The 27,236-nt window shown below is 47.7% G+C and overlaps 1 protein-coding gene across 1 annotated transcript in view; it reads left to right on the top strand.

Moving 5' to 3' along the window:
* The window catches only part of LOC130129897 (vasoactive intestinal polypeptide receptor 2-like), a 75,521-nt gene that overhangs the window by 7,578 nt on the left and 40,707 nt on the right, over positions 1-27,236 (top strand). The window contains exons 2-4 of the mRNA XM_056299578.1: positions 4,932-5,031; positions 6,534-6,641; positions 10,242-10,339. Coding sequence (XP_056155553.1) covers positions 4,932-5,031; positions 6,534-6,641; positions 10,242-10,339 — 306 coding nt within the window. The remainder of the gene's footprint in view (positions 1-4,931; positions 5,032-6,533; positions 6,642-10,241; positions 10,340-27,236) is intronic.

Consider the following 27,236-nt stretch of genomic DNA (forward strand, 5'->3'; position numbering starts at 1 on the left):
ACACACACACACACACAGCTGAGCTGTGAAGACATGGTGTACTGAGTTGTTTGCAGGCTCCGGTGTCCTCGGCCTGCTATCTCTTGATTGGTGCGAGATACAGACATTTCACAACATCGGCTCCACTCTGTTTCAACATATGTGGGTTTGGGTCAGCCCTCAGATATGAGTGTTTGCATAACTTGTTGGTATAGTTTGTTGACTCAGGTATTTGAGGCCATAGAAGGCAGGGCCTCTTGGTTTTGCATGTGTGTGTGTGTGTGTGTGTGTGTGTGTGTGTGTGTGTGTGTGTGTGTGTGTGTGTGTGTGTGTGTGTGTGTGTGTGTGTGTGTGTTGGAGGGCCGGGCCCTGAAGTTTCCACGGACCTATCAAACACCATTCTAACATAGTGGAAAATAACTTCATCAAAATGATTTAGATTTTTTTTCTTTTTATATCTCGGCCCTATTAGAAAGGATGGATTCTGTCTGGGGGTTTCCTAACCGTCTGTCTTAAGCAAGGCAGTGATTCTCTACCATAACGGCCGGCCTGGTTAACTCGGACTTGCAGGGAGCAGCTGGTTTACAGACTTTCTGCTGGCCTCCATGATGATTTTACTGTGATTGCAAGGCTATATATACCAGGGATGGTGTATTTACACACGTGTGTGTGTGTGTGTGTGTTCATGTGTGTGTGTGCGTGTGTGTTCATGTGTGTGTGTGTGTGCGTGTGTGGGTGTATTGTGTATATATAGTGGACCAGGAGTCAACGACCAGCGATTACATGATGTCATAGATAACGGATGCACTTTAAACTGGAGACGCCATCGGGTGCGAGTCACGCGGCTTGCAGGACAACAGTGATAGATGGGTTGTGTACAAGTTAAGCCGTTCTGGGGAGAGCATAGCCTTTCTGATAACAGTTGGATGTTAGTGCCGTTAGCGGTCTGATGCGTTTGTGTAACGTCTTGCTGTGGTTGTGAAGATAAACACGAGTTGTGAGTTCATGCCCCACATCCCTCACGTCCCTGCCCCGATGCCACGGAGGCCAAATCCCGTCACTTTGATGTACTTGTTTCTGAAAGCAGTGCCGGTTCAGAGAAGGATGGATGCTGTTTTGGGGTAAAGATGGGGGGGGGCAAGCATCTGGGTCTGGTCCGGATTAGGAGCTGGGAAAATAACGTTGTAATTGTTTTGCTTAATCCATAAGGTCGCGGATGTTTTTCATCCCTCGCCTCCTAATGGACGCTTCCACATTTTGACAAGTACACCTGTGTCCGAGGATCAGGGTGTGTATTCGCTCCCGAGTGTGAGTTTATTTTGTGTTTTCGTATGTGTGCAGAAGCACAAGTGTGCACACGTACACCCACACATTTGGGTGTGTATTTGTGTGTGTGCATATGTGTGTGTTTTTTTGTGCATTTTGTACAAATGCACATGTGCATTTATGTGTGTGTGTGTGTGTGTGTGTGTGTGCGCGCGTCCGTGCACGCATGTGGGTATGTGTGTACTTACGGGCCAGTGTACAACACGTGTATACGTATGTGTGCACATGTAAGTGTGTCAGTGTGTATCTTTGTGTACGCTTGTGTGCGTCTGCAGACGTGCACATGAGCCTGATGATCTTGTATCAGTCATGTGAATGGGAATGTGTGTGTGTGTGTGTGTGTGTGTGTGTGTGTGTGTGTGTGTGTGTGTGTGTGTGTGTGTGTGTGTGTGCATGTGTGTGTGTGCAATCTGGGCATTAGACCTTATCAGTGCACTGAGACAGAGATGATATTGATGTCCGACTGGTTCTTGGACAGCGGTGGATTAAATAAGGTCAAACCGGTTTAACCTTTGACTTTGGGTTCCTTCCATTTATAGTGCTTGTTATGAGAAGCAGACGCAGAGGCAGGACAGATTTATGAACCAAAACCAGCGGGCGGCAACCGCTTATGAGTTATACGAGTTACAGAGGACAGTTACCTTCTTGAAGTCATGATGGCGGCTCAGGGGTTCCCAACCCGGGGCTGTAGACCCCGTCAGAGGACGCAGTATTGATGATAATGGAATGTGGAATAACAGGAATCAGCAACACTTTATTTGTCGTTTCATTTGATGCACTTGTGTACATGAAATGAAACGAAATATCGTTCCCCCCCCAGCTCACAGCAGTGCAACACAAGGACAAAAACACATATCCGAAAACTACAAGAACTACAAGAACACATATGTCCAAACTACAAAAAACTACAAAGCTACAAAAACACATACGTATCCACTGTTCTGTCAGTAGTTGACAAGACGTCCCTTGTTCAGTACGTACTGTCTCTTTAAGAGACCTCAATGCGGATGATGTCATCCCGTGAAGTCTCGCGGGAACAAGATACTCTCGCGGTAGTTCGCAGTAGGCATAGAACTGAACAGGGGACTTCGCGTATACGTATCTGTGGGACTTCTTCTCAACTACTGACAAAACATCCACCATATAGAGAAAAAAAGGTTGTTTTTTTCACTGTCTAAGAGAGCGAACGCCAGCCAGGCTGGCTGTCGGAACCGCCGGTCTGCATGGGCTAGCAGTTAGCTTAGCCTGCCCGCTAAGCTAACTGCTAGCCCATGCAGACCGCGCACAGCTCCGGGCAGGGCCGTGGTCCTTGGGCCCACCATACGCGGCAGACCAGGCTCCCTCAGCCGATCCAGCGCCAGTTCTCCCAGCCAGTACACCTTCGACACATCTCCCGGACTCCGCATGACGACGCTAAAAACACAGTCAAGGCCGGTGCCAGAACCGCCCTCGGTGTTATCGGGAACTGCCTGTCTGCGTGGGCTAGCAGTTAGCTTAGCCTGCCCCGCTTTCGCGTCCTGTCAGACCGCCCTCGGTGTCATCTCTTCGGGCGCAGCTCCAGGCAGGGCCGTGGTCTCTGGGCCCACAGGACACAGCAGGTCAAGCTCTCCCAGCCGATCCAGCGCCAGCTCTCCCAGCCGTCACACGAAGACACACTTAGACGCAGAAGTGGGCAAAGACGCTGCATGGACGGTACTGGGTCTTCCCACACCGGTACTGGGTCTTCCCACACCGGTACTGGGTGAGGGAGGCTGCTGCAAATGTGAGTTCGCGGCGCTATCAACCATTAAGGTTTGGATTCCTACACTTAAGCTCTTTTTTTCTTTCATTTTTGAAAGTATAATGTTTAGTGTTGCAACAAGATGTGTTGTAAATTTATTTCGCTAAATTTTGTCAATCCCCAAAGAAGGAAATTCTCCTCTAGTCCACTGTAGTGATCTAGGAAAAGGTGCCGCTAAGTGAGGTGCCTTGCTCGAGGGTACTCTGACCAGTATGGCAGACTTAAACCTCAACCTTCCAGTAGGAAGACAACCTCACATTTATGCTAAAACAATGAATATATGTAGACTCTACGCCTCCTCTCACTGTTACTGATTTAAGAAAAAACAAAAAAGGCATAGATGTCAGAGTTGGGTGTCAAAGGTCAGCGTTCTGCCTCTCTGACCTCTTCATCGTTGGAGCCGCCAGATGAGAACCGCGGACGTACGTGGTGACGATGTTTCAACTCCAGTAATGAGTCGCAGGAATAAGTGATGTTTGACTGGTTGACAGTCGTGAGATGATTAGTCGATCGGTTGTTTAGAGGCTATTGACGGATCACTCCCGGGAGACGCGACGGGGGTCTCAGAGTCGTTATGTGCTTGCGCATGTGAGCGTGCAGGCGTGCGTGCTACATGCAGCGGTGTGTGCATGTAATTTGTGAGTGTGTGTATTTGCACACACACACACACACACGTATTTCTGTGTGTGTCTGTGTGTCTGTACGTGTGCATGCATGTACATGTCTATGTATTATGTATGTGCATTTGCACACACACACACGTCTATCTTTGTGTGTCTGTGTGTGTGTGCAAGTGGGCATGCATGCACATGTCTATGCAAGTGCATTTACACACACGCGCATGCACACACGCACACACGTCTGTGTGTGTGTGTTTGTGTATGGATGAGCGATATAAACACACTGACAAGTTTGAAATGCAGCTGAAAGAGGCAGTTTATCCAAATGTAAACAGACCTCCCAGCTGCTCGCACGCACACACACGCTCGCTTACACACACACACACACACACAACACAGCACTATATATCATTGTGTAGAAGCTGACACTGTGAGAAATATTGTGTAAATGTACTTCCTCACGCGCGGATTGTTCCTGTTTAAGGCTCGTGGTTGCCATAAGCTGCAGGAACCAGTACGCCGCGCACTTGAAATTCACCAGCTCCACGTTTTCCCAGTAGCGGGTGGAGGGAGGAAAGGGAGGAACATGAGGTAAGCGACTGTAGCGTAGGAAGCCTGCGCAGCATCAGCGTCTGCTCCGCGTTTGAACGCTGTCCAGGGTTGAGTGGAAGCGCCCCCGCGGGGCTATATTTCATACCGTCACAGCAGAACGGCGGCGTGTTATTGCAATGGTTTTAAGGCCAGGAGACATTTCAGGAAAGATGTTCACCAGCGCCGACAAACATTCACCGCTGCGACCAACTCATAACACATTTAGCATGATAAGTGCACACCCCTGCCACTGGCAGCCATTACTGCAAGACGGACTCAGCCGGAGCGCTAATCTGTGACCGTCTGATCGAATCAGACCTGTTTGAAAGCTGGCATTGTGGGATGATGTTCAAGGGCGTGATTTATAACCACACCCGTCCGCGGTTAGTTAGACGAGTTATCAGCTGTTGTCAGGGGCACCAGGGTCCCCTGGAAACGTCAATATGCTGGAACAAGGTGATGCTGCCAAGAGACAAGCCAGGTACTGTGAGAAATCTCTGGACGCATCCTGGCCAAGTTGGACAATGTAGTGTCCCAAGTCTTTGCCACATCATTGTGTGCGCAGCCCAAAGATCAAAAGTGAAGATGAGATTCATGACTTCCTGGTTTGACTTCCTACTTCCTGTCCGGTGCAGGCCAATGGCAGGTTTCCTGTCTGCCATTTCCATTGGGAGCTGCAGAGAGCCGAGCAGGAGTGCCAGAAGCAGCTGAAGCAGCAGCCGCTGTTCACGCCAAGTATGCACACACACCCACATGCACACACACTGACATAGACATACACACATAGACATAGACACACACATACACACACTGACATAGACACACACATACACGCACGCACACACACACACACACACACACACACACACACACACACTCTGACACAGACACAAATACAGACAGACAGAAGCACAAAATCACAGACTCACACATAAAGAACAAACAGAAATATACACACATACATGTAGACACATTGACAGACAGAGACTTGAAAATGCATGCACACACACACGCACGCATGCACGCACGCACGCACGCACACGTAAACATGCATACCTGCAGAAAGCATGCACATATGCGCAGACAGAAAATGCTCGGTACAAACACACACACACACACACACACACACACACACACACACACACACACAGCCACACATTGACAGATGCGCCTTACAGAAATTGTCAGATATGCAAGCTGTGCAGGACACTTGACACTTGAGCAAGGTGAAAGTAGGGCGATCAACAAAAGATGAACACTCCGTGGTACAGCAAACATCCTGGTACAGGCTCAGAAGAAGTGCAGGATGTGGTGGTGGGTTGTTATCATTTACTTAATTGAAGTACACGTTATTCTCTCACGCTGGCCACTGCTCCACACACGCCTGTGGGTGACAGAAGGATGTACTGCAGATACACATCCACCATACTTACCTCACCACATGCTGACTACCTGCACGTTTAGAGGAATGCATGCACGTAGTTGTTTGCATGTGTGTGTCTGTGTGTCTGTGAGAGAGAAAAGAAAGGCAACAGGACAGAAAGTGACAGTGCATGTCAATATGTGTGTCTAAGTTTGCAGTGTGTGTGCGTGTAAATTTGCAGTGTGTGTATAAGTTTGCAATGTGTGTGAAAGTTTGCAGAGTGTGTGTGTGTGTGTGTGTGTGTGTGTGTGTGTGTGTGTGTGTGTAAGTTTGCAGTGTATGTGCGTATAAGTTTGCAGTGTGTTTGAAAGTTTGCAGTGTGTGTGTGTGTGTGTGTGTGTGTGTGTGTGTAAGTTTGCAGTGTGTGTGTGTAAGTGCAGTGTGTGTGTAAGTTTGCAGAGTGTGTCTGTGTGTGTGTGTTTCCTGTCTGTAGTGTGATCTATGTTCAGACGCTGGCTAGAGAAGCAGATAAATTGTTATTAGGGTCGAAACGTTTGCAAAACAACTTGAAAGCCTTTGAACACCTCACACAAACACACTTTCCTTTTCAAATAGACACACACACACACACACACTTTTCAGATTAAATACACACAGGCAAATGCACATTCACGCTTATACACACAAATACGTGCATGCAAATCCGACACACATAAGGATACAGTAGTGCGCGGGCACACACATGCACACACAAACAAACACACATATAAATACTAGATAAGAAGTGTGTTCACTTTCATGCATGTTTGCGTGTGTGTGTCTGAGAGTATAGCATGATCTATTCTTCTCATTGTGTGTGTGTGTGTGTGTCCAGACTGTCCTGGTGAGTGGGATAACATCTCATGCTGGCAGGCAACAGCAGTCGGGGAAGTGATGACCCTCTCCTGCCCCTCCGCCCTCCTCCACCTGTTCGGGAAAAATGGTGAACCGCCATACCGCTCTCTCTCTCTCTCTCTCTCTCTCTCTCTCTCTCTCTCTCTCTCTCTCTCTCTCTCTCTCTCTCTCTCTCTCTCTCTCTCTCTCTCTCCCCCCTCCTCTCTCTTGCGCTCTCTCTCTCGCCCCCCCACCCTCTCTCTCACCCTCTCTCACCCCCCCTCTCTCTCTTGCTCTCTCTCTCTCTCTCTCTCTCTCCCTCCCTCTCTCTCTCTCCCTCCCTCTCTCCCTTGCTCTCTCTCTCACCCTCTCTCACCCCCCTCTCTCGCCCTCTCTCTCCCTCCCTCTCTCTCTTGCCCTCTCTCTCACCCCCTCTCTCGCCCTCTCTCTCTCTCCCTCTCTTTCCCTCCCTCTCTCTCTTGCTCTCTCTCTCACCCTCTCTCACCTCCCTCTCTCGCCCTCTCTCTCTTGCTCTCTCTCTCTCCCTCCCTCTCTCACTCGTGCATTTTCATCACAGTCTTCTTCAGTCTTAATCCAGCCGGTTAAAGGACTCTCAGCCAGGTAACACATTTATCCAGCTGCCCAGCACAACCAGTCTTCTTCTGTTGTCAGCTGGGAGCTGGCCAGAACAGCCGCCCATAGTTTTCTGCAGACACATCTCACACTTGTCCCCCACCAGTTGCACATTTGTTCCCAGGTGAACTTGCGATGACGTCGTCCTCTCGAGCCAATTTCACACCTCATTTTTCAAAGTCCACCTTTCATTTCACTCGTTCGCTGCATCCATCATATGTTGTCTTCTTTCCTCTGCCTTTGATCCTCTCTCACCCGTGCAGATTTTACTGGCCGGGTTTGTCTTTCATCCCTTTCTTTCTCTCTTCCCTCCTTCTCTCCTTCCCATTTCCTTTTCTATCTCTGCCTCCTCGTCCCCCTTTCTCTCTGAACTTCCCCAGCTGTTTTTTTTTGTTGCTTAAACCATCTCCTCCTGCCTTTCTCTCTATCTTTTTACTCTCTGTCTCTCTTGCTCTGTCTCTCTCTCGCTCTCTTTCTAGCGCTCTCTCTCTTTCTCGCTCTCTCTCAATTCAATTCAATTCAAAAGGGTTTTATTGGCATGAAAGTTTTAAAACAATGTTGCCAAAGCGTCAAAGCGCAATTTGGAGAGTACACAATAACACTGATAATGAACATTAACACAACATTATACCGATCAATAAAGAAACAATAAAACAGCAATAACAAAAACAATAAAGAAAGAGAAGTAGATCAAAAGATGGAGCGTGAGATGTGAGGAGAGAAGTACAACTGTCATGTGGCTGGGACATGACCTGACATATCTTGCCACATCTATGATGCTGACACTATTTCCCCCAAGTACATGGTGCATTTTAGTCTGGTCAGACAATGTATCAACATCTTGGAATTCGCACTTAATTTTTGTAAAGAACTTTGTTCTTAAATCTTCATATGTGCTACATTGTAGCAGGAAGTGTTGCTCTGTCTCCACCTGTCTCTGTGGACAGAGCTGACAGCCTGTCTTCTCTAGGCAGCCAGGTCTGCCTGTGTCAGCCAGTCTCTCTCTCTCTCTCTCTCTCTCTGTCACTGCCATGCTCTCTCTCGCTCTCGTTCTCTTGCTGTCTTTCTTTCTCTCTCTTTCTCACCCTCTTTCTCTCACTCGCTTGCTCTCTTTCTCTCTCTTGCTTTCTCCCTTGCTATCTGTCTCTTTCTCACGCTTTTGCTCTCTCCCTCGCTCTCTCTTTCTCTCGCGCTCTTGCTCTCTCCCTCGCTCTCTCTTTCTCTCTCTCTCACTCTTTTGCTCTCTCGCCCTCTTGCTCTCTATCTCTCACTTGCTCTCTATCTCTTTCTTGCTCTCTCTCTCGCCCTCTTGCCCTCTTGCTCTCTCTTGCTCTCTCGCCCTCTTGCTCTCTATCTCTCACTTGCTCTCTATCTCTTTCTTGCTCTCTCTCTCGCCCTCTTGCTCTCTTGCTCTCTCTCTTGCTCTCTCTCTCTATCTCTCTCGCTCTCTTGCTCTCTATCTCTCTCGCTCTCTCGCTCTCTCTCTGTCTCTCTCCCTCTCCTGTCTGCAACTCAACAATCTGGCTGCACTGAGGATATGTGATGAACATGCACGCATCACAAGTGTTTAAAGTATTGTTAGAGTAGTCTTACACAAGAGCTGAGACCACAGTGAGTTGCCTGGCATTTGAATGCTCTCAGCTGACCCAAGTGGTGCTTTGCAGGGATGGAAAGAACATTTTTCCAGCTGAACTCAAGGATCTTCACCCGTCCTAGTTGCCAATTTGATAAAACAAACAGTTTAGACACACACACACACACACACACACACACACACACACACACACACACACACACACACACACACACACACACACACACACACACACACACAGAGCTGGCTGTATGGTCTAGGTGGTAATGAGCAGGATAATCCCGGGGCGACTGGGAACATCTGGACCAGCTGGTGCTTGTGTGTGATGTCTCTAACAGCATCCGTTAGCAGCTCACCTCCCACCCCAGCCCACCCCAGTCACCCCCTATGCGCCCCACCTACCCACCCACTCACGCCACCCTACCCCGGCCCGGGATGAAGGTCATTCAGGCAGCAAGCCGCAGGGTCACCTGGACGCCGGTTCACAGTTTGTGTCAGATCCACAGGAAGTGGTGGACTTTGTGTAGTGTGTATGTGTGTGTGTATGTGTGTGTGTGTGTGGAGGGGAGTATGGGCTGTCTGCCTGTGTCAGTCTGTCTCTGTGTCACTGTCTGTCACTTTCTCTCTTCCTATCTCTTATCCTTTCTCCTTGTTCCTATCTCTCTCTCTCTATTCCTCATTCTGTTTATTTCTTCCTCTCTCTGTTACTTTCTCTGTCTCGCTTTATCAAATTCAAATCCAAATGGCTTTATTGGCATGACATAACACTGTACATATTGCCAAAGCAAGGGTTTAAACATTGAAAAGTTAAACATTAATTGGAAAAGTAATTAAAAGTGTTAGATATTTTTTTTTATTTTAATTAATTAAATTAAACTTATATTAAATTAATTATTCAATTAAAATTAAACTCATTAAAATTAATAAACAGCAGTGCAGTGGTTAGCGCAGTCGCCTCACAGCGAGAAGGTCCTGGGTTCAAGCCCGGGGGTTGTCCAACCTAGGGGGTCGTCCCGGGTCGTCCTCTGTGTGCAGTTTGCATGTTCTCCCCGTGTCTGCGTGGGTTTCCTGCAGGGGCTCCGGTTTCCTCCCACAGTCCAAAGACATGTAGGCCAGGTGGATCGGCTGTACTAAATTGTACCTAGGTGTGTGTGTGTGTGTGTGTGTGTGTGTGTGTGTGTGTGTGTGTGTGTGTGTGTGTGTGTGTGTGTGTGTGTGTGTGTGTGTTTGTGTGTGTTGGTCCTGTGATGGCCTGGCAGCTTGTCCAGGGTGTCTTTCCGCCTGCTGCCCAATGACTGCAGGGATAGGCTCCGGCATCCCTGCGACCCTGAGAGCAGCATAAGCGGTTCGGATAATTGATGAATGGATGGATGGATGGATGAAAAATTAATAAAAATGATCACTCATTCTGTCTCCTTCTCTGTCACTCACTCTGTGTGTGTGTGTCTCTCTCTCCTGTGTTGCGCTGGTCCTCCATCACAGGTAACATCAGCCGGAACTGCACAGAAGACGGCTGGACGACCGTCTACCCCAGCATCACCACAGCCTGCTGGTCCAACAACTCAGAGGAGCCCAACAAGGTCAGCTGACCGTCTGATCTCTGTGTGTGTCTGTCTGACACAATCTGCAGCTCAAGCTGTGTTTGTGTGTGCATGATTTTGCATGTGTGCAAGCAGCTGGAGATTGTGTATGAACAGGTAGATCATTGATGAACTGATGTGTGTGTGTGTGTGTGTGTGTGTGTGCGCGCGCGTGATTTTGCATGTGTGCAAGCTGGAGATTGTGTATGAACAGGTAGATCACTGATGAACTGATGTGTGTGTGTCTGTGTGCGTGTGTGTGTGTGTGCGCGTGTGCATGATTTTGCATGTATGCCAGCTGGAGATTGTATAAGTATAACAGGTAGCTCATTGAAGAACTGGTGTGTGTGTGTGTGTGTGTGTGTGTGCATGATTTTGCATGTGTGCAAGCTGGAGATTGTGTATGAACAGGTAGATTACTGATGAACTGATGTGTGTGTGTGTGTGTGTGCATGATTTTGCATGTGTGCAAGCTGGAGATTGTGTATAAGTATAACAGGTAGCTCATTGAAGAACTGGTGTGTGTGTTTGAGTGTGTGTGCATGATTTTGCATGTGTGCAAGCTGGAGATTGTGTATAAGTATAACAGGTAGCTCATTGAAGAACTGGTGTGTGTGTTTGAGTGTGTGTGCATGATTTTGCATGTGTGCAAGCTGGACATTGTGTATAACAGGTAGCTCATTGAAGAACTGGTGTGTGTGTATGCGTGCATGCATGCGTGTGAGTGTTTTTGTGTTTTCTTTGTGTGCTTATGTGTTCTGATGTGTTTTGTTGCACTTTTAACTTATAAATAAACACCAGTATGAGCTCATGCCTTTGTGTTTACACCACACGTCACAGTTTAGACGATCCTCCCTGAATCCTGCCTCATTGCTGCTGAGCAGTATCTCGTAAATAAAAAGCGGTAGAGATGTGTTGTTGAGCAAATCCTACTTTAACAACACACCTTCACAACTCAGCTGCAGTCTGCTCCCGGAGTTATTGTTTCAGTCAGAGAGCCGTTATGTGTGTCACTGCCACAATTGCATCATGGGATGGCAAAGAATCTGCTCTGGGAAACAGCTGTGATATTCCAGCTTCCTGAAACACAACATGACTGGACAATACCAGCTGGGTCGCTCCTGGGTCGCTACTGGGTTGTTACTGGGTCGCTACTGGGTTGTTACTGGGTCGTTACTGGGTCACTACTGGGTCGTTACTGGGTCACTACTGGGTCGTTACTGGGTCACTACTGGGTCGTTACTGGGTCGTTATTGGGTCATTACTGGGTCGTACCGACCGGGACACAGTCGATGACTCGAGCACCTCATCACGTCCTGGATTTCTGCATGTAAAACACAGGAGCCGGTTCCACTGACTTCTTCTTCTTCTTTTTTTTTGCCCCCCCCCCCCCCCCCGTTTTTCTCCCCAATTTTATTTGGCTAATGGCCCACTCTTCCGAGCCGGCGGGATTTATGAAACATCCAATTATGAGGATGAGCATCCTCATCCTCATAATTGTGGCCCTAACTTGAAACGTTCCACCCGTTTGTTGGCAGGTGCAGGTGTACACTGGTGGACGGTTCTGTGCGTGTCGCTGACATCTCTCCATGGTAAATCCTGCAGACTTCGTGAAAAACGTGCCGTTGTCAACCGCGCACACCAACAAACCGGAAGCTGGCATGCCCGCTGCAGTAGAACCGGAAGTCAGTGGACTACAGTTATGCGCAGAGCCGACTGTGTGTGTAGGGATAGTGTGTGTGTATTTTTAGCTGCGTTTTGTACCAGTGTGGCCATGTAACACCAGTACCAGTACCTCTTGGTATTTGCACATGAGCAAACCGGTCTAAGTCAGCAACACTTCCCGTCCCCCTGGGACATCTTGGTGTTTAGTAAGTCCATTAGTTCGGCATGGGAGCATCATGTGGCTGTAGGCTCGTTTTTAAAGGTGCTGATGGTTTGACGTCGGTGTTCTGATGACACACAAGTCACTGGGCGACCCACATTTCAACCACAACCCACCCATACTGTTTACCACACCCATACAACACACCGTACAGGTCCAGCATGGCTATGTAGAAACACACCAGGCCTCCCTGTAGTGTGTGTGTGTGTGTGTGTGTGTGTGTGTGTGTGTGTGTGTATGTGTGTGTGTGTGTGCGCGCATGTGTGTGTGTGTGTGTTGTTGGCAGCTATGACAGAGATAAATCTGGAGCAGATTTGGACATGAGAGGAGTGCTGAGATGAGGTGAGGAGAGGAGAGGAGAGGTGGTTGAGGAGAGAGAGGGAAAGCTGTGGACATGAAGGAGTGGAGGGGAAGAGCGGGATGGGGGGAGGAGGAGATGAGGGGTGACGACGGAAGAGAAGGGGGAGGAAGGGGAGGGGCAGGCACTGTTTTCTGGGGAAAGCTCTCCGACCCTTTCTGCAGCTCTGAGCTCAGCTCTTCTTCCTCAGAAACAGCCAGACCTTCGTCAAAACAAACATTCTCCTTCCTCACGGCCCGTGTGTGTGTTTGTGTGTAGATGTACATGCTGACATGGATATGTGTGTGTGGTGTTTAGGTGTATACAAATGAATGTGTGCATGCACATAAGCATGTCTGTATTTGTCATGCTGCTTTTGTGCATGTTTACAAGCGTGTGTGTGTGCATGCATATTACTTAGCAGCAGAGGGACATTTATGATAACAGCCTCCCATCCATCCATCCATCCATCCATTATCCGAACCGCTTATCCTGCTCTCAGGGTCGCGGGGATGCTGAAGCCTATCCCAGCAGTCATTGGGCAGCAGGCAGGCAGACCTCCTGGACCAGAGCCAGGCCATCACACAGGGCCGACGCACACACATTCACACCTCAGGAATCAGGAATCGGGAACAATTTATTGTCATTTCTTAGACATACTTGCATACACAAAGAAATGAAATTTCGTTTCCCCCAGCCCACAGCAGTGTAACACAAAAAACACACATCCAAAATTTCCCAAAAACGGCACCACCAAAAACATGAAAAAACAGAGAGAAGAACGCAAAAAAACAAAAAAACCCAGTTAACAACACAGTCCATCCTGCAACGCAGTCCAAAAAAATCCTCCATCCAGAGAACGAATGCCAGCCAGGATGACTGTCAGAAGTGCCGGTCTGCATGGGCTTAGCTTAGCCCGCCCCGCCTCCGTGCCCTGCCAGACCGCCCTTGGCGTTTCCTCCCCGGGTACAGCTCCAGGCAGGGACCCATCGGCCCAGCCGATCCAACGCCAGCTCTCCCAGCCAGACACCCTCGACCACGTCCCCGGCACACCACACGACGATGCAGACGCAGACAAAAATACTGCCCGGTCGACGCTAGGCGAGGCCACCGCCAGACTGCCTCGGTGTTTTCTCTCGGGTACGGCTCTGAGCAGGGCCATACAGCTCCGAAAGGGCCATAAGCTCTCTCAGCCGATCCAACGCCAGCTCTCCCAGCCATCAAACGAAAAAATAGACGTAAAAAAAAAACAACACACGAAGACACAAATTTAGACGCAGACGCCGACAAAGACACTGCATGGTTGGCACTGGGTGAGGCCGCTGCAAACGTGAGTTCGCGTCGCCATCTTCCCACCATTTACGAAGCTGTGTTATGTTTTTGATACAAAAAAAACCAAAAACAAACGAAAACAATACAAAACTGTGATACCAACATCACCTGTGATTAGGGTGACCAGATTTTAAAAAAAAAGTCACCTGGGACAATTTAGTAATGCCGATTCACCTGACCTACATGTCTTTGGACTGTGGGATGAAACCGGAACACCCAGAGGAAACCCATGCAGACATGGGGAGAACATGCAAACTACACACAGAGGATGACCCGGGACGACCCCCAAGGTTGTACAACCCTGGGGCTCGAACCCAGGACCTTCTCGCTGTGAGGCGACCGCGCTAACCACTGCGCCACCATGCCGTCAACAGCTTCTCATTTGAAACCAAAATTAAGTAAGCCCTTTTCTCAGCGAGCTACAACAGGAGAAACCTTGCTCCTCTCTCTAAGGAAGGACAAGGCAGGAGTGGCAGATTTTACCCCCCGAAACCAGAGCATGAAAAAATAGACTAAAAGTTTGGTTTCTCTGGTGACAGCGCTGTCATTGCTCCACATTGTGTAAGACAGTCGTTTATTTATTTTTTTAATGCTCTTTTTTGTCTATATCAAATTCTAAGCTTGGTCTTGACAGTTGAATAGTAACGTATATCCCCCACTATATACATACACTGATGAGCCAAAACATTATGACCACTCACAGGTGAACCGAATAACGTTGATCATCTCCAAACCAGGGCACATGTCAAGGTCTGGGTAGATTAGATGGTAAGCGAACAATCGGTTCTCGTAGTCAACGTGTTGGATGTAGGAGAAATGGGCAGGGGTAAAGACCTGAGAGACTTTGACAAGGGCCAGATTATTATGGCCAGATCACAGATGGTCAGAGCATCTCTGAAACGGCAAGGCTTGTGGGGTGCTCCCGGTCAGCAGTGGTGAGTTTCTACCAACAGTGGTCCAAGGAGGGACAAACCACAAACCGATGACAGGGTGTTGGGTGCCCAATTCTCATTGATGCGCAAGGGCCAGGAAGCTATCCCGTCTGGGCTGAACCAACAGAAGGGACATACTGTGCCACATACTGTGGCACAAGTCACAGAAATTTAATGATAGTTACGTGAGGAATGTGTCACAACACACAGGGCATTGCACCCTGCTGCGTATGGGGGCTGCATGGCCGCAGACTGGTCAGAGTGCCCATGATGACCCCTGTCCACCGCTGAAATCACCTACTATGGGCAGGCGAGCATTGGAACTGGATCATGGAGCAATGGAAGCAGGTCTCCTGGTCCTGTTTTCTTTTAGACCATGAGGATGGCTATGTACGTCTGCACCGTTTACCTGGGGAAGTGATGGCACCAGGATGCACTGTGGGAAGACGACATGCCAGTGGAGAGAGTGTGATGCTCTAGGCAGTGTTCTGCTGGGAAACCCTGGGTCCGGCCATTCATGTGGACATCAATTTGACACGTGCATGTGCCACCTACTTAAACATCATTGCAGAGCAGATACACCCCTTCATAGCAATGGTATTCCCTGATGGCAATGGTCCCTTTCAGCAGGATAATGCACTCTGCTTCACTATACATGTTGTTTGTGAATCATTTGAGGAACATGATGAAGTGTTCAAGGTGCTGCCCTGGCCTCCAAATTCTCCAGATCTCAATCCAATTGAACATCTGTGGGATGTACTGGACTGACAAGTCCGATCCATGGGGGCTCAACCTCGCAACTTACAGGACTCAAAGGATCTGCTGCTAATGCTTTGGTGCCAGATACCACAGGACACCTTCAGGGGTCTTGTAGAGTCCTTGCCTCGGCGGGTCGGCGCTGTTTTGGCGGCAAACAGAGGCCCAACAGCATATTAGGCAGGTGCTCACAATTTTTTGGCTCATCAGTGTGTGTGTGTGTGTGTGTGTGTGTGTGTGTGTGTGTGTATATGTATATATATATATGAACAAAAACATTTTATTGAAAAGAAAATGACCAATTTTAAAATGTACAAATCTAGTCTCCGTATATATATATATATATATATATATATATATATATGTGTGTGTGTGTGTGTATGTATAATATTTACATGTGTGACATGTCTGGACTAAAGTATTTGGATTCAGTTGGATCTCCATATGGTGTTTGGCAGAGTTCAACCCGCAGACGTATTGCTGACAGATTTATTACTGGAAATAGAGATATCATCAGAGTTTCACAGAAATGTTGAGATCTCATCCAGAACTGATGTCTTCCTCTGAAACAAAGTCATATATCAGTTTTTATTACTTCACAAAAGTTAGCAGTTGCGCTTTAAATAAAACGGAAGAAAAAAAGTATAACTCTTCTTAACTTTTTGCAGGACAGATCATTACGCAGCCTTTTCCTCTGTACGGCGTTTGCCAGCGTCAGTGTTAATGTGGTGTTGGGTTTAATCCTCCAGGCGGGGTCATTTGAAATCCTGTCTTGTTACTTATTGGTCTTGTGCCCCGTGGCGCATAAGGCCTTCACAGAGCGTTTCCACTTTCCTGGTCAGCTGCGGTAGTCTGCACCCCGTTCCATGATTTCCACCCCGCCTCTTCTCTTTCTTTCTCAACTGTGCGCCTCCAGGTAGTCTTTGGTCTTCCTCTTCTTTTTTCTTCTGCTGTCCAGTCCAGGCCATTGCTATGTTGCAGTCATTGTTTTGGTCCTGCCTTAGTATATGTCCGATCATCTCCCATCCATGTCATTTCACTTGCTGTCTCAGTAGCTTCATGTCAGCTCTTTCTCTTTCTCTTCATTACTGACGTGGTCTTGAGGACTCTTCGTAGGCACCTGTTATGGTACGCATCAACTGCTTTGTTGTCTCCCTTCATTTTCCATGTCTCACATACATCTATAGTAAGACCAGCATCACCAGTGTTCGATATAATCTCAGCTTTGTTCTTCTTGGGATGTTGTTGGAGCTCCAGGTCCTGTTTGGTCTGACGAATGCACCCCTGGCTTTTGAGAGTCTGTTCCCCAGGTCGTTCATACCACCTCCCTCTTTACATACTGTGGCTTCCAAGTGAGTTTGTCGACGTCTTCAATGTATCTTGTCTTTCGATCTTAATCCTTTCCTGGTGTTTTGCATTAATCCTCATCACTTGCGTCTTTTCTATGTTGATCTGGAGTCCCACCTGGCTGACTTCTTCACCCAGTCTTTTCAAATTATCCTGAATCTGCTCTTTGGTAGAGGAGAGTAGTGCTACATCAACTGCAAGGTCCAGGTCATCAAGTTTTAATGTGAGCTTCCACTTAATACCATTCTCGTCATGGCCAACTGTTGGCCACAACAATAAAGAACAAAAATCCTGACATATTGCATCCTTGTTTGGTGCTGATTTTTATGTCAAACTACTCACATATTTCTCCTTGATCTTCTGCTGCACACTGGAATTCTTCATAGACTATTTTCACCATTCTCACAATCTTCTCTGGGATTCTGTACTTCTTCATGATCACCCACTGGCTTTAACGGTGGGTAGGGTCAAAACCCTTTTCAAAATCTCAAAGTTCACTTATAGCGTTGCTTGCCACTTATTGACCTGTTCATTGATTTTCTGCAGTATGAAGACCTGCTCTGTTGTGCCCCTGCCCTTCCTATAACCTGCCTGTTCCTTCCTAAACTTGCAGTCGGCTCTGCTTCTTATTTGATCAATAATAATCCTGCTGAGTATCTTTCCCATGACAAAGACTAGCGCTATGCCTCTCGCGTTCTTGCATTCTTTGTGAGATTTTGTTTCTTTGCTAGTTTGAGGACAAGCCCTCCCTTCCAGCTCTTTGGGATCTTCTCATGCTTCCGCATTTTCCTCAACAGTTGATGTATTTTCTTTGCTGAAAACTCTGTCTGCCTTCAGTAACTCAGCCATGATGGAGTCAATTCCTGGTGCTTTCCCATTCTGTAGTCTTTTTGTTGCTGCTTTGACTTCTCCAAGTTGTGGTTCATTGACTGGAATCTCTTCAGTCATGTCAGTGAATTCACATTCCTCATCATCAGTTATTGGGTTTTTGGTTCTTCTCTGTTAAGCAATTCCTTAAAGTGCTCTGTCCATCCTATCTGCACTTCATCTTTTCCACTGACAAGGTTTCCATTCTTGCCCAGTACTGCTGTGCTCTGCCTCGGTCTTCCATTGCACAGTGTCTTGTGGGTCCGTATAGTGTCGTCATGTGTTGTCTTTTTGCAGCTGCTTCCACTTTACTTGTGATGTTCGCTAGCAATTTCTTTTTGTCTCCCTTTATACTCTTTTTTTTTTTACACCTCTTTATACACCTCTCTGTCCTCTGTATACTTCACCCTTAGCTGCCTCTTGACTCTTTCTGAATGTGTTCCCTAGATCTTCTTATTAATTTCTTCCCTTTGGTCTACAAGACCCCATGATTCTTCGCTGATCCATGGTTTCTTCTTCTTCTGTGGTCTTCCCAGGACTCCCTCTGCAACTTCTGTGTAAGCCCACTGTTTCACGTATACCCATGATGTTGATGTTTCTGCTGGTCATTTGTCTGTTGCCGCTTCTTTGCAGTGTGCGAACATTCCATCAAAGAAGGTTGAATCAGTTCATCTGGACACAATGTTTATTGACGGATACGCTTCATCACTCTACTAAGTGACATCTTCAGTCTAAACGGACTGCACGCACCCCAATCCTTATAAACAATACAGTTGCCTAATGACCGAAACCATTGACCAGTTTCATATGCAGATACGGGTGTGACCACAAACTAGAGTTTCGGTGGCCAAGTGCACTATTCCCAGAGGATTGGGGAATAGTTGCAATCACAGCATTGTAAGATGGTGACAGATGTACTCTTAGCCCCCCCTCTGTTCAGGGATGGTCGTTCCATCCTAACATAGATGGCCTCTTTGACTCCCCATTCAAACCATCGTTCCTCCCTATCATAGATGTGCACATCCTCATCCCTGATAGAGTGGCCGCTGGCCTGTAGATGGGTGTATCTGTCGCCGTCTTACAATGCTGTGATGCAACATTCCCCAATCCTCTGTGAATAGCACACATAGTCTTTGAAACTCTAATTATTGGTCACACCCACATTTGCATATCGTTGGGTTCGGTCGTTATGCAACTGTATTGTTTATAAGGGTGGGGATATCTGCAGTCAGTTTAGACTGAAGATGTCACTTAGTTGAGTGATGAAACGTATCTGTCAATAAACGTATCCAGATGAACTGATTCAACCTTCTTTGATTTTCTTGCCTGAATTATTGAGCATGCGTCAAGACATTTCGAACATTCCAGTTTCCTGTGTACCACTGCTACTGCTGCTTTCCTCTGCCCCCATTATTGGCCACCACAGCGGATCATCCATTTCCATCTCTTCCTGTCCTCTGCTGTCAATAAATCCAACCATTTTGTATAGACTGTACTGTACATTGTATGTATACTGGTATGTTCTATCATGTCCCTCTACCTCAGGCATGTATGGAAGCAACCTGCTCACGTCTATTTCACCATCTCTGATATATCTGATATATTCTCTGTGTCAAGTATCAGGAAAGAACCCAAAAGCAGACGGGACAACCAGGTAAGGGAAGAATCAAGTCTTTATTGAAGGGACCGATCTCAGGGGTAGAGCAGGAGTTGGCTCAGTGGCAGGTAGACAGGCAGGCAGAAGTCCAGGAAAGGCGACGTTCCAGCGAAGACTGGTCCACAGTGGAGGCTTTTTAAGGGTGATGGCGATCGCTTTGATGTCAAGGGAGAGCGGCAATTGCTTTGATGGCCAGCTGGTGTACCGGGGGTGAAGGGGGGGGTCAGCAGGTGTCAAGGGCGATTGCTTTGATGTCAAGGGCGAGAGGCTGATTGCTTTGATGTCAAGGGAGAGAGGGCGTGACCAGCTGGTGTACCGGGGTGAAGGAGGGGGGGTCAGCAGGTGTCAAGGGCGATCGCTTTGATGTCAAGGGCGAGAGGCTGTGACAGTACCCCCCCTCCGAGGGGCGCCACTGGGCGACCTACCAGGCCCGTCAGGGTGCGTCCTGTGGAAGTCCCGGATGAGGTTCGCGTCCAGGACAAGGCGACGAGGGACCCAACACCTCTCCTCCGGGCCATATCCCTCCCAGTCCACGAGATACTGCAGGCCGTGACCGCGGCGACGAGAGTCCAGGAGACGACGAACGGTGTAAGCCGGATGATCGTTGATCATACGAGGAGGTGGAGGCGGGGGGGGGGGCCGGAGGAACTAGAGGGCTGGTAGAGACAGGTTTGAGGCAGGACACATGGAAGGAAGGATGAACCCGGAGAGTGCGGGGCAGCTTCAGACGGACCACAGAGGGGTTAATGACTTTGACAATGGGAAAGGGACCAATATACCTGGGGGACAGTTTTTAGCGTCCGATTTCAAGGGTAGAGCCTTGGTAGAGAGCCATACCTGGTCACCGGGGGAGTAGTCCGGAGCAGGGGTGCAATGACGATTGCTTTGATGTCAAGGGAGAGCGGCAATTGCTTTGATGGCCAGCTGGTGTGCCGGGTGTGAAGGGGGGGGGGGGTCAGCAGGTGTCAAGGGCAATCGCTTTGATGTCAAGGGCGAGAGGCTGTGACACTCTGCACCCTTGTACTTTATCACCTCTTATTTCACCTGTGCATAGTCAATGCTTGTGTACATATCTGAAGAATGTTGTGTTGTAGTGTTGTTATTCTATGTTAAGTACACTGAGAGAGCCACAAAACCAGAGTCAAATTCCATGTATTTGCAAACCTACATGGCCAATAAACATGATTCTGATTCTGATGGTGTTTTTTTGGGTGCACCAGTGGCCTAGTCGGCCCAAGGGCGTCCTGTTGGCTTTGGTCCCCACGTGTCATGGAGTCTTTCCTGTTGTTAGGAATGGCCACAGCGTCCCCTGTATTTGGTAGATCTGAAACCTATTACTAGAATATCTCTTTGCCTATACCAGTAAACAGAAATCAATTTTTTCCATGTTCCTCTATGAGAAGATATGAGCTGTGTGTTTTTTTTTCTTCCGGGGAATGGCTGGCGAGACAGTGGCTTACGCTGTAAGGCTTCCAGGTCTCTCTCTCTCTCTCTCCCCTGACAGAGTTGTAGGGTTCAGCTCCCGGGCTTAGCACTCTCTGGGTTCTAATCTGTCGTCGTCTGTTCCCATATCTCCCTCCGAAGGCGAAGGGGATGAAGGTGCGTTGAAGGGGAATGCATTTTTTCCACAGAGGATTATAACTCAGGCGAGTGCAGAATGACACAGTTAAACGTTTGTGTGGGTGCGGGGAAGAGACCTCCCTCATAGCCCACTGATTCACCCCATGAACCATTGCTGTCAAGTCACCTCACAGGTTACAGTATATCCCTCCCCGCTGTGTGAGGACTGATTGTGTTTGCCGTATTCTCGGTTGATTATTCCAAGTAAGTGTGTGTGTGTGTGTGTGTGTGTGTGTGTGTGTGTGTGTGTGTGTATGTGTGTGTGTGTGTGTGTGTGTGTGTGTGTATGTATGAGAGAGAGAGCGAGAGAGAGAGAGAGAACATATGTGCAATTGTGCGTGCGTGAGAAAATGTGTGCATGCCTTCATGTCTGTGTGTCAGCCTTCTGTCTCCTCGAGGTGTCCTGGGTGATGCCTGGCTGAAAACACAGTCGGTCACGGAGCTTACAGTGACCTCGCATCTCAACCTCAGGCTGCATTCCAGGACTCTGAGGTTATATTGAGCATTAAACGGGCCTGTAAAACTCAGGTTTAAGAGAATATCCGGAACCATTATTGCATCCACACTGCAGTAGAACTTAAGTCTCGCACTCGCCGACGTCTCTCTCCGTCTCGTGATGTTTCCTCTTAGAGAAGAGCTTCTCTTTCTATTAGGCTGAACCCGTTGTAGGAGATCCACATTTATCTATCAATCCCTCAGTAGTAAGTGATGTATTCAGTAGTTTCTTTTATGGCTTACACGGCAAGAAAATTAAGTATTTTAAAACAAAACTTTGTCTCTGAAGCAACAAATAACCCTGTCTTGATGCATGCTCAATAATCCAGGTAAGGATCCCAGAAATCCCAGAAAGTTGACTCAGTTCATCTGGACACAAAGTTTATTGGGAGAAATGTTTCATCACTCATCTAAGTGACCTCTTAGTCTCAACTGACTGCAGGTATCCCCACCCTTATAAACAATAATAATAATAATAAATCAATCTTATATAGCGCTTTTCAAGTACTCAAAGTCGCTTTACAATAAATGGAGCGAAACAACACGACAGATGAACATAACACAGACATACAGGGGTGGATGGGAAGGTGGGCTACGAGAGGGAGAGAGAGACATAACGACCAAAACCAACAATTGGTTTCATATGCAAATTGCCGTGACCATTAACTACATTTACAATGGCCATGTGTACTGTTCACAGAGGATTGGGGAATATCCAAAGGAATTGAATCAAGTGCAACTGGACTTGGTATACATCCGTGAAGACGTTTCGTCTCTCATCCAAGAGGCTTCATCAGTTCGTGCCTTTCTGGCTAGACCAAGCTAGTCTGACTGGCTGGTGATGAAACTCAGATATTTATCCTCTTTGGAGTCCTTATCGGAGGTATTGATGTCCATGGCTCTTTGTGAGCTGATGTTAAGCAGCGACAGTCATAGGGGGTGTTAGTTTCGACTTCATTAGTGCTCCATTCAGTGGTCATGAGTCGTTGGAGCCGTTAGTGACCGACTGTTGTTCTTGGAGGCTAAGCTTCTTGAGTCTCCTGGGTAGAGATGAAAGGACGGCATTGTAAGTGGGAGATAGGTGGTGTCGCAGACCTCCTCCTCTGTTGAGGGATGGTTTTTTCCAGTTTCGCCTAGATGGCTTCCTTCACCCCTCTTTCAAACCTTCTATGGGGAATAGTTGCAATCACAACATTGTAAGATGGCGACAGATGTACTCTTAGCCCCCCCCCCCCCCCGGTTCAGGGATGGTCGTTCGCTCTTCACATAGATGGCCTCTTTGATTCGCCATTCAAACCAGTGTTCCTCCCTATCAAGGATGGTCACATCCTTATCCCCGAAAGAGTGGCCACTGGCCTGTAGATGGGTGTAGACTGTGGAGTCCTGACCTGACGTGCCATCCTCTTGGCCAGTGTCTGTTTAGTTTCCCCGATGTACAAGTCACAACAATCCTCCTGGTACTTAACAGCGTACACTATATTACTCTGTTCGTGCTGATGGACACGATCCTTGGGGTGGACCAATTTCTGGTGCAGCGTGTTTTGGGGTTTGAAAGCAACTGAGACGTGGTGTTCGGAAAATATGTGTCTCAACTGTTCCAACACTCCTGCCACATATTGAATCTCCACTGGTTTATGCTGAGACAGCTGTTGTCCTTCTACTCTCTTCGATTGGCTGGTGCACTGTTTGGGTGTCTTCCTGGCTTTGATAAACGCCCAGCTAGGATAACCACACTTAACCAGGGCCTGTTTAATGTGGGATTTCTCCCCTTCCCTGGGCGCTGTGTCGGTGGGTACGTTGTCAGCTCGGTGGTACAGCGTCCTGATGACTCCTGGTTTGTGCTCCAGTGGACGATGAGAGTCAGACCTTAAGTACTGCTCAGTATGTGTTGGTTTACAGTAAACATCAACCATCAAACGTCCCCCATCACCAATTGCAATTTCACAGTGTAAGAAGGTTAACCTGTCACGTTTCACATCCTCCCTGGTGAACTTGATGTGGTGTCCACAGAGTTAATGTGGTTGGTGAAATGTAGTACATCCTGAGGTTTAATTTTAACACAGGTGTCGTCCACAAATCTGAACCAATGGCTAGGTGGTATCCCTGGCTAGGACATCAGAGCCCTCTTTTCCACTTGCTTCCAAATTGGCCACTACAGGTGAGACTGGGGAACCCATAGCACACTCATGCCTCTGCCTATAGTACTGCCCCCTGTATGTGAAGTACGTGGACCGTTTTGCCAAGGGGACGTGGGGCGTGGGAGGAAAAGGTGCCCCAACCAGGACACATACCCACATCCAGCTTCCCACCCGCAGACACAACCAATTGTGTCTATACCTGACCAAGCCTGACCAAGCCAGAGGCAACACGGGGATTCGAACTGGCGATCCCCATGTTGGTAGGCAATGGAATAGACCGCCATGCCACCTGGACGCTCATGTTGTCTTTTGCAAACAAAACTATAGATTAACACGGTAGGTCGACAGTTGCCAATTGACCTATCGTTCAGCCCCGCCCCCTTTAGTTACTGTTGCTAACTCGGACAAGCTACCCAGGCTGACTAGAGAGTTACAATGGCAGCTATCGGTGTCAAAACTATATCCCAAGAGGCTATACATAACTTTTGGAGACAGAAGGACCTGATTTCGTCTAGATGCCATCAAAAAGGAATTCACTGTGCTATGGAGGGATATGTACAACATTTAAAACTAGATATGGTGGGTGACGAGCTTAAATTGGAGGCGAGAGTTTACAGCTCATAATGCAGGAGGGGAAAGCCTCATCTCACAGTCACCACGATTGTAGATCATCCAGGACCAGCATTGCTTGTGCACCGCAGGGTAAGATAAATTGATTTACCTTTAATTAACTAACGTTAATCCTGGAGAGGCACTGAGATGTACGTGTATTAGTTTATTTTACACACAATCTTGCCTTACCTTAGAACAAATGTAGACATCCTTATTTATCTTCGTTACGTTGAGTTGACTGTGTGGTCTGCCACACAGCTTAATCCACCAGAGACATTTGGCTCTGTCTTGTTTTGGTTTGGGAAACGGGATAAAATATACCCCATTGCCTATCCTGTCAGGATACCTCGTATCAGTGTTGCATGTACCCCATGCACATCGTTCGGCCAGTTTTGTTCAACTTGTATCCATAAAACATCACAAAATCCACGACTTCTAATGCAACTCTGATGCTACTTAATGGAGTCGTTAGCTCTAGATGTCTGAGTGAGCTCCCGCGTGCATTTGGTACTACACTGCCATTGGCTCGTCTGCGTTTGACGGTGGGACTGAGTGATAGGTCAATAGGTTTTCTTGTTGTTTTCAATGCAAATATTAATTCTCACATATTTCCCTTGACTTAACGCTTCTGAACAGGTGTTTGAAACAGAACCAGCCAGGACACAAACGGAGATGCTGCATTTAGAAGGATTACGTAGCTAACCTGCAGCTGACACAATGCGGCCCATGTAGATGTAGTTTTTAAGACAGTTTTAACTACTACTACTACTTTCGGCTGCTACCATTAGGGGTCGCCACAGCGAATCATCCATTTCCATTTCTCCCTGTCTTCTGCATTTTCCTCTGTCACACCAGCCACCTACATGTCTTCCCTCACCACATCCATAAACCTCCTCTTTGGCCTTCCTCTTTTTCTCTTCCCTGGCAGCTCCATATTCAGCATCCTTCTTCCAATATACCCAGCATCTCTCCTCCACACGTGTCCAAGCCATCGCAATCTTGCCTCTCTTGCTTTGTCTCCAAACTGTCCAACTTTGGCAGTCCCTAGAATATAATTGTTCCTAATCCTGTCCTCCTTCATCATTCCCAGTGAAAATCTTAGCATCTTCAACTCTGCCACCTCCAGCTCCACCTCCTGTCTTTTCATCAGTGCCACTGTCTCCAGACCATATAATATAGCTGGTCTCAAAACCATCTTATAAACCTTCCCTTTGACTCTTGCTAGTACCCTTCTGTCGCAAATAACTCCTGACACTCGTCTCCACCCACGCCACCCTGCCTGCACTCTCTTCTTCACCTCTCTTCTGCACTCCCCGTTACTTTGGACAGTTGACCCCAAGTATTTAAACTCAAATGCCTTTATCACCTCCACTCCTTGCATCCTCACATATGTATTCCATATTGCTCCTACTGACTTTCATTCCTCTTCTCTCCAGTGCATACCTCCACCTCTTCAGGCTCCTCTCAACCTGCACCCTACTCTTGCTACAGATCACAATGTCATCCGCGAACATCACCGTCCACGGAGACTTCTGCCTGAGCTTGTTCGTCAACCTGTCCATCACCATTGCAAACAAGAAAGGGCTCAGAGCCGATCCTTGATGTAATCCCACCTCCACCTTGAACCCATCTGTCATTCCAACCACACACCTCACCATTGTCACACTTCCCTCATACATATCCTGCACCACTCCTACATACTTCTCTGCAACTCCCGACTTCATCATACAATACCACACCTCCTCTCTCGGCACCCTGTCATGTGCTTTCTCTAAATCTACAAAGACACAATGTAACTCCTTCTGGCCTTCTCTGTATTTCTCCATCAACATTCTGAAAGCAAACATCGCATCTATGGTGCTCTTTCATGGCATGAAACCATATTGCTGCTCGCTAATCATCACCTCTCCTCTTACCCTAGCTTCTATTACTCTTTCCCATATCTTCATGCTGTGGCTAATCAACTTTATACCTCTGTAGTTGCTGCAGTTCTGCACATCGCCCTTGTTCTTGAAAATCGGTACCAGTATGCTGCTTCTCCACTCCTCATGCATCCTCTCACTTTCCAAGATTGTGTTAAACAATCTAGTTAAAAACCCCACTGCCATCTCTCCTAAGCATCTCCATGCCTCCACAGGTATGTCATCAGGACCAACTGCCTTTCCACTCTTCATCCTCTTCATAGCTGCCCTCACTTCCTCTTGCTAATCCACTGCACTTCCTGATTCGCTATCCCTACATCATCCAACCTTCTTTCTCTCTCATTTTCTTCATTCATCAGCCCCTCATAGTACTCCTTCCACCTTCTCAGCACACTCTCCTAGCTTGTCAGCACATTTCCATCTCTATCCTTGATCGCTCTAACTTGCTGCACATCCTTTGCAGCTCAGCCCCTCTGTCTAGCCAATCGGTACAAGTCCTTCTCTCCTTCCTTAGTGTCTAACCTCTCATACAACTCACCATACGCCTTTTCCTTTGCCACCTCTCTCTTTACTTTACGCTGCATCTCCTTGTACTCCTGTCTACTTTCTTCATCTCTCTGACTATCCCACTTCTTCTTTGCCACCCTCTTCCTCTGTGTAATTTGCTGTACTTCCTCATTCCACCACCAAGTCTCCTTGTCTTCCTTCCTCTGTTCTGATGACACACCAAGTACCTTCCTAGCTGTCTCCCTCACTATTTCTGCAGTGCTTGCCCAGCCATCTGGCAACTCTTCATTACCACCCAGTGCCTGTCTTAACTCCTGCCTGAACTCCACACAACAGTCTTCCTTCTTCAATTTCCACCATTTGATCTTCGGCTCTGCCTTCACTCGCTTCCTCTTCTTCGTCTCCAAAGTCATCCTACAGACCACCATCCGATGCTGCCTAGCTACGTTCTCCCCTGTCAGCACCTTGCAGTCTCCAACCCCTTTCAGAT

This window comes from Lampris incognitus, chromosome 19 (assembly GCF_029633865.1).
Source record: "Lampris incognitus isolate fLamInc1 chromosome 19, fLamInc1.hap2, whole genome shotgun sequence".
Classification (NCBI taxonomy): Eukaryota; Metazoa; Chordata; class Actinopteri; order Lampriformes; family Lampridae; genus Lampris; species Lampris incognitus.